Source organism: Condylura cristata, unplaced genomic scaffold (assembly GCF_000260355.1).
Source record: "Condylura cristata isolate star-nosed mole 26May11 unplaced genomic scaffold, ConCri1.0 scaffold00007, whole genome shotgun sequence".
Classification (NCBI taxonomy): domain Eukaryota; kingdom Metazoa; phylum Chordata; class Mammalia; order Eulipotyphla; family Talpidae; genus Condylura; species Condylura cristata.
In genome coordinates, this window is record NW_004567108.1 from 17702189 (window position 1) to 17718482 (window position 16294).

Here is a 16294-nt window from a genome sequence, read left to right on the forward strand (position 1 = left end):
TTAAAGCAGAGAACAAATCAAAGAAAAAATAATGTCCATAATCTGTCAGTGTAAGTTGTAAGAAAATATATTTATTTTTTCCCATGACAATACTATGGTAAAATTGTTAAATACATGCATGTTTTAAAAACAGACATAGTAACATCTTTAGAGTTAACAGCCAAGCATACTAGTTTTACATTTAAGGTGTCTTAGTAATAGGTTACTTATATTCTACATTCTTGCTATAACCACATTTTCCAAAAGATTTGGAAACTAAAAGTTCTGAAATTATACCAGGATAGAAAATGTTCAAATTTTCCATTTTAACACCAACACAATTTCCCAATTTTCAAAAGACATAAAATACCTCAGTTGTCATCTCTGTGTGTGGAGTTATTTTATTCCATACAAAACTCAGAATTCTGTTAATCAGACTGAGACACAAAACCTACTGACATCTATAGTTTACTTCCTGTGTAAGTAGATTTAAATGTTTCTTTATATGATTAAGCATGATTTTAGGAACAGAATTTACAACTGATCATTCAGGTTAAAAAAATAGCCTGCAGTGGTAAACATTTCAAGAAATGAGAAAGGAAGTGTTAGATCTGTAGTTTCTCCCTATCTTTCAGCAATATTTGCACACACCTGATGAAACAAAAATTAGTAAACAACTACTAGTATTTATAAAAAATTGAAAATATTTAACATAAAACATCCCCTTTTAAAAAACACTCATTCTACAAACAACCTTATAAAGGACAAAGACTTGTATCTGTTCACAGTATGTGTATTTTGTAAACAGTAATTCATTATAACATAATTTTGAAAATAAAAAATATGGTGACTTCCTAAGAATCGTAAGGACATCTGATTTATGGCCAGCTAATGAAGGAGAAGGAGACAGAAAACATTCCGACTAGGAAAGTTGGAAATTTTCAATGATTTTACCTTGGACATACCTGTAAGGAAGTATAATCTGAAAATTAAGATGTTTCTCTTTCTCATTGAGGTTACTCTCTTTCAAACAATTATGAATTGAAAAGCATTAAAGAAAAAGCTATTCTCCTTTTTGAGAAAGTAGTAAGATAAAACAAATCCCAGGGTATCATATAATACCTACCCTTCCGCAACAATGAACTGAATAGCAGTGTATTGTTGTGTAGTATTCAACTATTCATAACATAGTCACATTTCTCCTAATCATTATGCTAGAAGCAAAAAAAAATTAAACAGCAGAGTATATTATAAATAATGGGAAAGGTATTTGAAATCAAATGGGGGAAGAATATTTGGAAAAAATTATGAAAATCATTATTGGTATTGTTTTCTGTAATCAAATGCAAAATCCTGATGCCAATGTTAAATCTAATAACTTGCCTTTTAGTGATTACTATGTTACTACCTACAAACCTCTGGATCTTTTATAATTTCAGATCTGGAATGCTTCAGAAATCGAAGGTTACCCATTTAAAATGGAATTGTCATAAGGGAAGTACATTTCAAATATAGAAGTAAGTTCAATATATTCGAGCGAGCCATTCAATTGGATGTACAGAGTATGTGGGTTTTAAGTGCACCAGAAAAAAGGTCTGTTATTAGTTTTTTGAAAAGAAATTTAAGCTCTGACTGGCTGCAAAGGTAAGCTTAGAAGATAAAAGTTCCTTATCAATTAAATATTATTTTCCCATTCACATATTTTGGTTTTTAGGGTATTTAAATTATGCTGACTAAAAAGAACTTAAGTATTACTGCTTTGCATTTGGTTAATATTAAATCAGTTACAGTTTACTTATTTAAGAGCTTCTGAACTTACTGTTTCTATGGTTCTTTAGGTAGCACTTGAACATAAACAGTGTTTCCCTCTTAAAACACTACTCTCAATTTTCATAAAAATGTCAGACAATGAGAAGTTGTCTTGCACAGATAAATTCTGTTATGACGTGGACATTTATAATCCAAAACATTAATATTCTTGACTGGGGAAAAGCAAGTGCTATTTACGGTCAGTAATGGAATCCTGATGTAATTCAATGTCATAATCACAACTTTTTGGCTATAGTTAGATCAAATCATTACACCTCCTGGAATTTTATCATATACAACGAAGTTTTACATATCAATTAATTGAATGTTATTAATCCTCTCCACTGGCAATAAAATTCACCTGTATTAAAATTAGCATGAATATGATCATGTTAAGACAAAAGCACTAATTGAAAAAGAGTACAGATTTTACTACCCTGGTGAAAAAGGTTTAACAATTATTAATTTCCCTGATAACATAATCCATGAGCAATACACTGATCAAATTCAAACCAAGTAATTTCCAGTGATAGCCTCTGGCCATGTGTAAAAGATGCATTTCCCATAAGTTTGGAAATAAATCATTTCTTCTGCAAAAAATTTCTTCTGGATATAAAAGATGGACACTTTGTTTCAGCAGGAAATATCAGTTTAAAATAAAAGCTTAAGAAATAATTTATCAAAAGAACAAGTGCTTATGTTAATCAGTCAAGCTCACACATCAATTTACTGTTTGGTTGCTAGAACACAGACTAGTTGGTACAAACATGTGCCAAACTGTGTGTCCACCAAACACAAATGAACAATGAAAACTCAAGGTTAGGGAGAAATAAGGTATCCAGTGCTGTTTTTGCACGGGTCTCCCCAGTTCCCACTCCTACTCCTGATAGTAGACTTGAGTCTCCCAGCCCAACACCTCAGACCTGCCCAAACTTCAGGACATGTCCTTGCATGCTCCGGAATGGGCCTCAGTCAATAAAAAAATCACTCGCTGGACTTCCATTATGTTCCTTGTCTTAGTAATTAACGGCCTCACAGGTTTACTCCTAAAATGCCCAATTTCACTTTCAAAATTTAAAAAATGGTATCTTATATATACTAATGACATGGTTCAAAGAGAGAGATCAGTAACAATTACTTTAGGATCAATTAAAACAAAATTTTATCAAATTATGTGCCTGAGCAGTAGAAAAATGTGACATGACATTTTCTGAATATTGGTAGGTCAGGGAATACCTTAATTTCAAAACACCATAAAAATGATTTCAAATTCCTTTTGGAAGAAAATATTTACTAATCTTCCATATACTAATCAGATTATTCAAATATAGAAAGAATTACAACGTTCTTTAAATATAGACAGTATTGAAGACAATTAAGAAATTACAGGACTAAGCTCCAACAAGAATATGAGGTGCAGGATGTTTTAAGAATTGACTTTTACCACTGTTTGAGAGCACGACAGTACTAGTGTTCCAAGAGCAATCCTTCAGATTCCTGAACCGTGAAAATAATGCTGGTCTGGAAAGTGAGGCTGTGATTTCCGCCCTTAACCTTTTTTGTGAGTGGCTGCCTCTGGCTAAGCCCCAAGAATAAAGCACCTTCACAGCCGAGCACACGCTACATGCGTCATCTGCCCAGGCCTTCAAAGCGACAGTCCCAAATCCAGGCTCTGACGGCTTCCACACCCTGATGTCACTCATACAATACACTATGTACAAGGTCTTTCTTCTAACAATAATAATCTGTGAATATTGTTCAAGATGGCCACTCACAAAGAGATTCAGGTGTTAACGACCGCTGCCATTTCTATGGGAAGCTTCACTGACAGTGGCTTCTAAATGAGTTGACTTATGAACGATGAGAAAATGTGTCCCTAAGGCAGTTTTTGTCAACCATGTAATGTAAAAATTCTAGTTTATACATTTAGAATTTTCTAACCAACGGTTGGGCTGTAGTTAAGGAGAGAGGGATTTCCCAATTATTTTCTCAGTTAGGAAAGGCTGGAGGGAACACATCTAGCCCCTTCTTCTAGTCTTTCTTTACCCCTCACCAGGGACCGGAGCTAATCCAATTGGACAGAACAAAGCTACAGACCCCTTTCACAAGCAGGTATAGGTTGCGGATAACCCACACTTCTGCCAATGTCTCCAGCGCCTCAAACAGCAGGGTATAGGCAGAGGTGGGTTTTCTTGCCCCCTTCCCTCCCCTCTCCCAGCGGTGTTGCTCCTACCTGTCCAGGTGGCACAGGGGTTGGGAGGTTAATACCTTCCGATCTGTACAGTGGACTGGCTGTCCTCAATTCAGAGACCTGTTCTGGCTGCTGACTTGAACCACGTTCTTTTAAGCATATCACATGGAGCTCATCCAGACTAGTAAAACATTACTCTGCTTCTTGTAACTCTGTTCCCATTAGATGATCTTTGTGTGTGGAAACCCAGAGGGTGGAGGAAGAAGTGAATGCATACTTCACCTTTACACACAGGAACAGCAGTCAAGTCCTGGACAGAGTGGAAGGAATCAAGACACCCTCTGTGTGGTTCACCACCAGCCAAATAGGCTGGTCACTGGAGAGGCTGGTGGGCACCAGAAAGGCACCAGAGCCAGGCAGTCCTCGATGAAGTATCCAAACAATCTTTCCTGGTTCTCTCCCATGGTCTCAGGTTAGCACTGTTTAGATCAACAAACTTTTAACTCAGCCAACACTTAATTCTATAGCGGTACCTGGAGTTTGGTAGGAAATGAGGGGTGAGTTGAGCTAAGAGGATTAAGGTAAGGTTGGCTTTGGCAGGGGAGACAGCAGTCCCTGGACTCAGTCAGGGGTGGAAGCTGAGGCAAAGAGCCCAAGAGGAGAAAGATGGCAGAACAAATTCTTTAAGGGTTGGCTCTGTTTTGATGTATTTTTCACTGCTGAAGTTCTCTATGAGATAGTGTATAGTTTTAACATACTATGTGTGCACATAATTATATTTCATTCCACGTGTCCAAAGATCATGAAGCCGAGGAATTTAGCTGAACTCTAGTTGCTAAAGTCAGGATTCATAAACAGAGTACCTAAATAGATTTTGTTCCTTGTCACCCAGTAGATTTTTCCACAACATGGTTTTTATAAAGACACATGATGAGTTAGGGAAAAAAAAAACCCTGATGCATCATGTGCAATACGTTATCTGCAAATACAGAACCTCAGATGATGAAAAACAGGCATATCTTGACTGACTCAGCTATTTCACATTCTCAAGTCATCCTGTCTTAACAACCAAAAGTCAAAATACACAAACAATCCAGGGCCAGAGAAAATATAAGATACAACATTTTGTTTTTCATTCTCCTTTTCCAAAGACCACCTTCATTCTAGGGAAAACAGGGGGGGCAGGGTGCTGAGACACGTGACCTGGCTGCTCACAGGATGACTGCTCCCACTTACACCGTGACACGGCCCACTGACCACCAGCACGTCACATAAAGTAGCCCTTGAGTAACTGTCCCTAGAGGAAGCATTGTCTTTTTAGTTTTGTACTTAAAAAATTGAGGACCAGATCAAATAATCTGAACTGATGATTGTTTAAGAGGCTGGAATCACCAAGATGCAAGATCAAGAGAAAAGCTCACTGTGGGGGTCAAAGAGCAATGATCCAGGCTTCTCGGAGAAATGGAAGCCAATCAGAACCTACTGGAACGTTAACGCCACTGAATACTGTTTAGTAGTCTCAAACAGTAAATCACTGGAATTATAGGCTTATGAGTAACACTGAAAATGCTGTGTAATTATAAAACTGACCGTGTTACCAAAAAAAAAAATACAATATTTTAAAAACTTAGAACAACACAACAGTCTTAGATATTTAAGTTTGCAATATTAAGGCAACTGATTGCAATACAGGAAGCTGGCATACAAGCTGAACAAGGTTCAGAGAATCTACCAAAGCAAGAGAAAGTGATTCTAGTGAGGGCTAGTCAGTGTCACACTCTTTTTCCAAGTTTGTACCCCTGAGACCACTATTTGGTAACCATTATACAGTAGGCACGGAAATCAGCACACTTTGCCAAACTAAACACTAAATGGCTGTCACTACATTAAACCTTATATTCATTTTTGTAAATGCTGAGGACAGAGGCGAATAATTTTGAAAGATTTAACAGCTGTGCTTGGTTTTCATCTAGAATGGAGTAAACGTCGGGCAAATAGAGGTCATCTGTTACTTGTGACATTTTCCCCTCACCTGCAAATCCACTTGCAATTCCACAGAGTACATATGGGAAAACCATTCACAACACAACAGAACACAGTTGCTGAGGGATTTGTTTTCACGTGTGGGCTAGGCCATTAGCCTAGAAATGCTTCTGGAAGATAGAGTGGTGAGGATTCTTTGGCTTGAATCACAAATCTTGGGTTTTGTGGGATGAACTTCCGAGTTACCCTACTGGGCTTTTGGACTACATGGAAAGCACAGGAATACTTAATACAACTTGCACGCGGTGACGTCCCCCTCACCAGCAATACTTCACAGACTCCTCCAGGAGACCCACGCTGACACAGCAGCACCAGCGGTGAGAGCTTATTGAGATGGCAGACTGAAGTGGCAGGGGACACTGTTAGTCATTGGGCTTGTTCTGAAAAAAGTTTGAAAAAGACCACCCTCCGCCGTTTGATTTTGGAGAGTCTTCATCTCTAGGAGGGATCAGAAATTGTCGGGAGTTAACGGAGCACGGGCTTCCAAAAGAGACGATCTCACTGTTGCTGTCTGTGGACCTGGGGGAGTCTGGCGACACCAAGTGCCAGGTGTTCACATCTGCCTGTGGCCTGTAGCCTGCAGCTCCGTCTAGGTCACCTTCTGCAGCCAGGCCTTCCACAGCAGGCGTCACTGGGAGGTGCATTTGGGGCTTATAGCCCGTCCCCCCGACAGGCTCACTTTCTTGTTCTTCCTCCGGTTTGGCCTGGGGCTGGTACATGGACTGGACATCCATGTAAATGACCTGTGACGTCCCTCCGGCTTCATCCACTCCTGGGTTTGGCATTTCTTCCTCAATGACAGGTGGACAGTAAGACACAGCCACATGGTTTTCAGGTTCTGCCTCCGAGTTATCCTCTGGACGCTCAGCGACTGGGGAGATTATTTCTGTATCTTCTATCTTAGGAACTATTGATCGGGCTTCGAGGACCTCAACGTTATTCGGGGTGCAAGGGTTCATTTCCAATGTTTTAAGAGCACTGTTTCCCTAAAAATAAATATAAGAATGGTGATGAAGGCTAGCACATTTGCTTGTAAAAACCTCTCTTTACCCCTCCATAGTGCATATTAGAGCAAAGTAATCCTTTTGTACAGATCAATGTCTTCCTTGCTATTAATACTAGTGGAAAAAGGAGCACAGTACAATATACAATGAATAACTTTAAGAATTCAGCAAATGTTAAGAGCACTGCTATTTTTTCAAGATGCTTTACTAAGAATGGCATTCACATGTTAATGACTTTTCGCAGTAGACAGAATAAAGTACAGCGAAGCCAGTACTTCACAGATATAGGTAAGAAAATAAAGGATTACCTCACAGACACTCTTTTGAAACTGTAATGCTTTACAGTTTTCTGGATTTGGAATATCAGGGTAGAAGGTTTCCTTAATCCTTTAAATAAAGAATGATCAAATAAGTTTAATAACATAAGATTACCAGTAAGATAAATTCATAAATCATCAGGCTTATTCTGACATTTTGTAAGATTAACAAACATCAGAAATAAAAAATGGAAGACTAATTTCAGTATGTTCATTCTTGAGAGCTTTCTGAAGAATGCACACAGAAGCGCCTGTATGAAAACTGTAAGTAACACACCTAGTTCTAGAACAACAATATCTTATAAAAATAGAAAGTGAAGCATTAAGATGGTGGTTGTGCTATCAAGTCAAAAGTCAAATACAAGTATTACTCAGCTAACCCAACATACATATTGCAAACAGGATTAAGTGTGACCCATTTGCTTAGGAAACATGTTTGTATTGGGCAGCTTTCCACTATCCACCCCAGACTCTAGACTCTCAGAAAAAGGCAGGCTATTAATCTTGAGCAAAAAAAAAGTGCAGACAAACACAAGAGGTCCTCTCATATTTACAGGTATTAAAAAAGAATTTTATTGTTTGAAACTTCTGAAGGAAAAATAATGCTGTTACTGCCTGGAACACAAATATCTCATTACTTGGTCTTAGTTTTTGGTAGTGAAGTAATTTTTAAAATGAGATTTTTGGTAATGAGAATATGGCTACGAAAATGGGCTATTCTGCAGTCCTAAGCTACTATGTATGGCTTACATGGCAGGATCGCTAGAATACATTCTCTTTTTTAATATAAGTGATGACATTTTTTTAAGACTAGGGAGGGCCATCTATGTCTGAAGACATTTGCGTCAGTGCATGACAGCTGCTGTGCAGCTGACTCAACGGCTCAGCCCCGTTCACCTCACTCACCTCACCTGTCACCTCACCTCACCTTATCCCTCACATTCCCTCTCCTCACCTTCCGTCCTTACTATCTTGTCTCACCCCAACAAGTGGATCTTACTTTCTCTAGAAGATCAAACTCTCTCCAATTTCTGGGCCTGTGCAGATGTTATTCTTTTGGGCTGGAAAATTCTTTCCCTTTGCCCTTATTCTTCGGGACGCTGCTAGGAAGTCTCAGCTGACTACCTCAGTGATATGTTTCCCTGCTACTTCCTTCATGGTACCCAGTGCCCTTCCTTGTACCCTCTTTACACTCTGCAAAAGTGTATTTATTGGATGATTATGTATGTATTGGTCAACAATGGGCTCAGTGTGCAGCATGCCCACAATCCTGTAAGTCTGTCAGGACAAGGCTTATTTGTTCACTATGTTCCCTTTACATAGATCATTTATATTTGTTGAATACCTGAGTAAGTGACCAGATTTTTGTAAGGTTACTAGGAACATGAAGCTTTTAATCATTAACATTTAACGTTGCATATAGCTATCACTTTAAATTATTAGCCAATACAACAGAGGAAAATTACATTTTTACTCTACTAATTTGAAAACTTTAATATACCACGTTCTTGTTTGGTATAAAATCCAATATTAATTTGAACTAAAAACAATCATTTTTACTAGTTTCAACCAAAAATGATACCATTATTTCATAACACGCACACTTAATAGTCATGCCTTTACGAACAAAGCAGCAAGAGCAAATGCAGGTACCATTACCATTCTCGCTTCCGATAGCAAAGGACACTGGTCACCACTCCAACAAGGACAGCCACAGCCACGGGAATGAGAATGGCGATGATTAGTCCCACAGCTGAAAAAAGTTGTGCATATACTAAAATCATCATTTTTAGTGCAAGGCTTGGAATTAGATTATATGAGAAGATTTTTAAGTTGGTGGATTATTTGAAGAGAAATTAATCTAACTGTTCCAGGGACACTAAAAAATATTTAAATAGACCTTTGAAAGTCTTGCAAAAATTTTGATCCTAATACATCAGTTCCTTAGAACCAGCTTCTCTACCTTGGTGCTATTAAGATGTAAGATCAGTTATGTCTTTACTGTGCTGGGGACAGAGGTCAGCGTATCCCTTAGCCTCCAAGCACGATCTAGTTATGATAACCAGAAATTTCACCAACGTTGCCAATGGCCCTGTGGGGTCAAAAGTGCCCATGAGGGGCACAGTCTCGTGACTGTGAGAAGACTGTGGGTGCTCTCAACACGCTGTGGCAGAGTGCGAGCCGGGGTCAACTTAAAGCCAAGTTCTTCAATCCTCCCAATTCTCTGTTTTCTATCTCAACATACTAAGTAATACACTCCACAGATTCCTTAGGATATTTCTCTCACTGTTTCCTGAACATGCAGAAAATCATAGAGTAGTTAGGACAAAAAAATTTACAGGTTGATCATTATAGAACCTAAATATGAATTAACTCCAGACGTTCACTGAATTCTTAAGTATCCAATTAGGAAATGATTTCCAATAACTGACAAGGATTAATATGAAGCTATTTCATGGCCTCTGAACACTGTTTCCTGCCTATGATAAAAATGAAACTTTAGAAAATGGGGGCTGCTACATAACCCAACCTGCCGAAAGTGCTATGATTTAACTACTGCTCTATGCAGTATCCCACTTACAGTTTTCCTTCGTCACCACAAACATGCTCTTCTCCGGGCCCATCCCACCATCCGTGTAGGCACGCAAGACCAGGTGATAACTTGTTTTCCCTTGCAGATCAGCAATTCTCAGTGTCTTCTGGGACACATCAGTAATGTTCTTAACCTTTATGTCAGAGCGACCTGTTTTTAAAGTAAAGAATATGATTACTGATCCTGGCACCATTTTTATCACATGGCTGTGCACACTTGTCATGCCCCATCTGGGAGTGGCCAGAGCCACAGGAAAGTCCCACCTGGGTCAGTTCCTCCAGCCCCTCTGTGACACGGCTATATCACAGCTTAACTCAAAGGGCTACGGGAAGCTGAACAGACATTCTCTAGAATAATGTCTACACAGCAAGAGGTCATCCACAAAGGTCACTTTTATGTTACTTTAAAGTACACACAAAATCCCACCATAATTATTATGACATGAAAAGGAAGATCTTTTCTTTGTCTTTTGTTTTTAAGTAGCCTCCCTCAGGCGCAACCATGCCTCAGATAGCACCAATCAGGATGCTGCTGGCCTTGAGGGCTTATAATCAAAGGCTTCAGAAAGAAATGACGCAGGTGATTCCTGACAGACTGTTCATATCATTTATCACACATTGATGCCTTTGACTGTACTTATTCATAAAATGACTGCTGCAATGTCATGCCTCTGTTTTTTCAATCTGGAAACCAGTACTAAGCTACTTAGTGGTGCTTTCCTTTTCTGTCTTCTCTTTTGGGAGTTAAGGAGGAATTTCACGGCTCTAGAAATCCGCTTACCTGATTCCAAACCCCTCATCTTAGATGTGTCTCTTTCTCCTTTTTCAAAGTAAAATAAATATCCTCTTAAAAAGCCTCTAAGTTCTTCCACAGGAATATCTTCCCATTTTACTAGTATGGAATCTGCAGATGTATCCTCAACAGTGAAATTTGGTGCAACAATCGGAGCTAGAAGAGGAAAACAGTCAATGCTGAGGGACAGCTTCCTGCAGACTGAGCCACTGGTGCTTGATGAGATTTCCAGCCCCAAAGGTAGCTCAACTTGGGAGCAAAATTCTTTTCAATTTTATCACAAACTCTGAGAGATTGTGATCACAAATATGTTTGTGAAGCTTATATGCTAGTAACCAGAGACACAAAGACACACCTCTCAACTTCCAAACATAATACATATCTGAGGAGTAACTAACGCAAAATCTTAAGTGGCTACTGAGATAGACTTCGCTGCTATGTCCCACTCGCTCACAAGTCTGGATATCTTTAAAAATTCATAAAGAAACAAGTTAAGTACTGCTGATACCCAAGTGACAGGCTAAACTTTCTTAAGAAAGTCATGAAATATAAACCGTAAACAAATGGAGTAAGAATAAGTAATCAGGGCCTCCCTGGTGGTGCAAGGGGTTCACCCACTGCCCCCCTCAGCAGTGTATTTCAGTCCCTCTGCCTGTTCTGTTCCCCACCTCTGTCTCTGGTGAATCCTCTCACCCCCACCCCCACCTCTGATCTACATCCTAGCTCTTGTATGCTACCAATAAATAAATCTCAAAAAAAGAGTAAGTAATTAAAGAAGTAATTTTATATTTATCATATAGATTATTCTCGGACCTTTCCTTGAACAAAACACCTACATTCAATTTATTTCAGAACTGGATCTTGAAAATGTTTTCAACTTTAACTTCTACCTTGAATGCTTAAGAAAACTTAAAACCCATTTAACTTACCCAATTCTTTTACATAGCCAATGATGGAGCGTAGTAGTTGATAACCTTGGTTTCTGCATCCATACAGAAAAAAATTGTATCTCACTCCTGCTCGAAACTGATCTATAGGATGAACACAGTAAGTAAACTCTTGTAAGTAAATGTTGCTATGAATAATTATTTTAGAAATACAAATTGATAACTTATTCTGAAATTTCCAAAGCTAATTTAAGCAAAATTTCTTTGGGGCCCTCCCTGGTGGCGCAGTGGGTTAAAGCACAGCACTAAGAAGCTAAAGCCACTTCAGTATGAGTTCAATCCCCACCCCTGAGGTGACCCACATGGCACAGCAGACCTCTTCTGACCCGCCCACTGCTCCCCTCAGCAGTGTACTTCATCAGTCAGCCTGTCCTGCTCCCCAACTCTGTCTCTGATGAATCCTCTCACTGCCCCTGTACCTCTGGCCTGGACCCCAGTTCTGTATACATAAGTAAACAAGTCTTTAAAGAAATTTCTTTGTATGAAAATTACACAAATATTTTCAAAATGAGACTAAAAACTGGACAATCAGATTTGCTTCCATTGCCATGGAATGCTTGATGTGACAGGTTAGCTATCAAGGCGTTTGTTTTCTTCCTTAAAATCAAGCCAGGAAGGATTCTTCCAGATTTGATCTAGGCTCAGTTTACTAACTCATCCAGGGCCACATCATGCCTCTGCAAACCTCTTCCTTAGTAATCTCTGGATTAGACAAAACCCACTGCTTGCTCCAAGATGTAGACACTAAAAGTTCCATTCTCCTGGGACATCTCCATGTTAACAGAGAGAGCCTCAATCTGCTCCTCTTTATAGCACACTGGTAGGTGGGGTGGCCAGGGGCAGCTTGCCTGACCACTATAATGTGAAGGAGACCAGGAAATAATGGGAGCCCACAGATGGTCATCTAAAGAACAGAATGGGCCGAACCCTTCTTTTAAACAGTGCAAAAAGCGAACAAGCAGAACTTGCATCCTGGGAGAGAGGTCATCACAGTGGCCCGTTCTCCTGAATTTCACTAACATGTCAGTGAGACCAGAAGGGGCTGATGTCAAGAAGCCCCAACTACCAAGCACTGCAAGTTCCGGAGTTCCCATGCGTGGAGACATGACCCTTGATCATCGGCTGCTCAGAGAGCCAGGACCGTGGAAGGCAGGCTCTGATTTTCCAGAACAAGGGAGGCTTAGGCTGCTGGTTACTGAGTCCCCATCACGGGGTCTGCTCCTGGCTCACTAGCCGTCAGGCAGACGCGGACTCGCCCCCACTACATGGTCGATGCCACTCTGACGCCCCCTTGCCTCACATCTGGGGTGGTGCTAAAAGGGTGCATGTCCTGCACAAGGGGTCTCTCCCTAGACCCCAGGCAAACAAAGGCAACAGGACGCTGAGTGAACGCCACTGCTCAGAAGTCAGCAGTGTATTCTTCCCTCCCGGCCATCATACAGTGCTAAATCTTCCACATAGTTTTAAAGTACATACTACATTTTACAGATGTACATCATTTATTCATTATCTTATTTGTTATTTGGGTTATTTTCAGTTTCTATGGTTACACATTTTGCTGTGGTGAGACATGCTTAGATGTAAATCTGTGTTGTTCTCTGACTATTAAAATGAATTCCTAGACAATTATCACATCAAAGGAGATGCCAATATCCATACCTAGACCCCATGATCACCTTCCAAAGACATGAAACCAATCCGCACCTGCCCCGCAGGTAAGGGGAACATCACTTAGCTGCCCCTGGCTGCACCAAGTGCTGCTCTTTTTAAAAAATACGTATTTTTCAGAACTTTGAATGACAGATATTGGTTTATCTTACCAGACTCTATTACAGTTTCACTGCTGTTGGAGGGGACTTTTTTCCAATCCATGAGGCAGGGCTCTGACCGAGATGAGTTACACCACTTAATGACATAGTCGCACGTCATGTTGGGATCGTAATTCCAAGTGAGGAGAATCCCATTTCCCATCCCCACGGCTTGTTCTATTTTGAGATCATCTTCAACAAGAGAGGAAGGCATTTTACTGGTGATAAAAACAACCCTAGAAGGTAAATCTCAGGCAAATGAGCCAACAGTTATGAAAATTAGTTCACTGCACAGAAGTGGTAAAAGTGCTCAAACTAGCTCAAACATAAGCATTATTACAAGTGCTGTTCTGTTATTTTTGTTCTAAAAATACGTGTTGATATGCAGCTGAACAAAGTGACAAAGCAGCCCCAGGGACCGGGCAGCAGGTCAGCAGGCCTGAGGCTGGAGGCTCAAGGTCAGGGAGGGCGGGTGTGGGAGGAGGGGGGAGCAGGATACTGGGGTACACTTGGCAGGGATGGCACATAGGACCCCGCGGAGGGTGCGAGTACAGTTGTTACACCAGGAAATACTTACGGAACAATGATCTGCTCTGGAACTTCAACCTGAAAGCTAAACCCCTGTCTGGGCTGTAAATTACTATCTCCTCAGAAAAAACATGGCATAGGCAAGAATACAGATCTTCAATTAAAAGAAAACAGAGCTGGGCCTCTCTGGTGGTGCAGTGGGTTAAAGCACAGCACTGAGAAGCTAAAGCCACTTCAGCATGAGTTCAATCCCTGCCTGGGAGGTGACCACATGGCGCGGCAGACCTCTCCTGACCCGCCCACTGCTCCCCTCAGCAGTGTACTTCCTTGATCTGCCTGTTCTGCTCCCCGCTCTGTCTCTGGGTGAAGCCTCTCAACGCCCTTGCATCTCTAGCCTGTACCCCAGTTCTGTATGCATAAATAAACAAATTTTTAAAAATAAATAAATAAAACAGAGCTATCGCCTGTGGTGTGAGAGCAATAAAACACACTGAGCACGTGCAGGATTCACACGCCCTTCCCTCTCCCTTGTTCTCTCTGCGCCCCCCACCACTGCCCAGGGCCTCTCCTCCCAGAGGTGCATCCCGGGCATTGGTCGATCCTGGTCTCTGAGGTATGGGTGCTCCCTCTTCCTTCCCCCTTAATTCTTTTGTGCTAACAGAAGCAGCAAGATCCCCTCAAGTAAGAGACAACCTCAAGCAGGAGTTGGAAAGTTTCACTTACAGGGCCCTGACTAGTGCCACTTTCTTTCTTCTAGGCGTGGGTGGTCATAGAAATGTGCCTGATACTGGTGGCAGGACAGAGGGGGAGGGTGGGCGTGGGGGGTCAGGGGATGACCCTGAGGGAAGTTAACCCGAAGAGGCACAAGTGGCCATTTAAAACTCATGGCTTTCAGAGCTGTCCTGAAGGCAGCTCACAGCCTTGCTGACAGCATCGACCTGGGGCCTTGGAGAGGCCAGGAGAACAGTGTTTGAGCAAGTGATCCCACTAGTCCTTCCTCAGGGCAACTCCCCATAAGTCTCTGACACTGTAGTGAAAGTAACTGGACACAGGAATGATTGGATCGTCAGTGCAGGTGCTTTGTGCCATATGACTGACCTGCCTCCCGTGAGCCTTTGCCTTGAGTCTGTCTGTTCCTGCTCAGGTGTTAAGAGCAGTGAGGGGATGAGAAGCAAGCTGGCCTACACCTCTAAACTGCATCACCCTGGCCTCACCCTCTGAACTCACCATTGGGAATCTCCATACTGGCTATTTTAGAAGGTGGGGAAGAGCCGGCTGAGTTCTTTGCCACCACACTGATGATGTAGTCGTTCTTATCCAGTTGTATTTCTGCCCTGTGCTGAGGGTCTGGGATCTCAGAGAGGGACTGTGTTTCCTCATGTGATGAGCAAGACACATTATAGGAAAGTATTTTTCCATTAGCTTCATTAATGGGCAAAGGCTAGGAAAAGCAGAAAAACGAGTTGTGTTATAAAGTGATGGTGGCAAGACAAGACCATGCATCCTCATCTGGACACCACGCTACCAAGGTAAGGTCAGAGGAGATGAACCTGCTTGAGCACAAAACACAGAGGGGACTCCCAAGACTGGGATAAATCAGGAACATGATATAGAAGAAAAACCACCCTGCTGTAAGCAATGTGTGTACACGGAAATGTGGATATTAAATACGAAACGACACTTATCGTCACGTTTTTTCAGAAGCATCTCCCACCGAATGAGCCCACGTCTTCAGCCCCCTCCCCACTGGGGCTCCGGAGTCTGACAGCAAAGCACCACCTCCCGGCACACTTGTAGGACACCCTGGGGCACAGCAGGTCCAAACAACTTAGTTTTGCTCCTCCAAATACTACGAGCAGCAGCACTGCCCAGCGAGTCCCTGGCGTCAGAAGCTGAGTCACTTCAGTGTTGTTAACCCTTGGTTAGATGTTCCTCTCATGTGAATAATACACTGAAGTGGTCTGTACCAAGTGCAGTCGCCACTACACTTCGGGGCGCCTGACAGACAACTGAGGGCAATCGGCGTCTTCAGTCTGAGACAAGGGGAGGCGGCGGGCACAGGGGCCACGCGGACCAGGGCACTGCTCAGGCCCAGCCTGCTCAGCTCCACGGGCCGCGATGTGGTTTTGTAAAAATAAAATCACATCTGGCCCTCCCTGGTGGCAAAGCTAAAGCTACTTCTGCAGGAGTTCGATCCCCGCCTGCCCCGGAGGTGACCACATGGCGTGGCAGACCTCTCCTGACCCGCCCGCTGCTCCCCTCAGCAGTGTACTTCATCGATCT

General features: G+C 41.6%; 1 protein-coding gene across 1 annotated transcript in view; it reads right to left on the reverse strand.

Annotated features, from left to right (window-relative positions):
• Window positions 1-51: 51 nt before the first annotated feature.
• The window catches only part of LIFR (leukemia inhibitory factor receptor alpha), a 40310-nt gene continuing 24067 nt past the window's right edge, over window positions 52-16294 (reverse strand). The window contains exons 12-19 of the mRNA XM_004678105.2: window positions 15239-15452; window positions 13496-13675; window positions 11658-11759; window positions 10717-10884; window positions 9925-10086; window positions 9003-9096; window positions 7335-7413; window positions 52-7008 (exon numbers count right to left, since the gene is read on the reverse strand). Coding sequence (XP_004678162.1) covers window positions 6385-7008; window positions 7335-7413; window positions 9003-9096; window positions 9925-10086; window positions 10717-10884; window positions 11658-11759; window positions 13496-13675; window positions 15239-15452 — 1623 coding nt within the window. The 3' untranslated portion in view covers window positions 52-6384. The remainder of the gene's footprint in view (window positions 7009-7334; window positions 7414-9002; window positions 9097-9924; window positions 10087-10716; window positions 10885-11657; window positions 11760-13495; window positions 13676-15238; window positions 15453-16294) is intronic.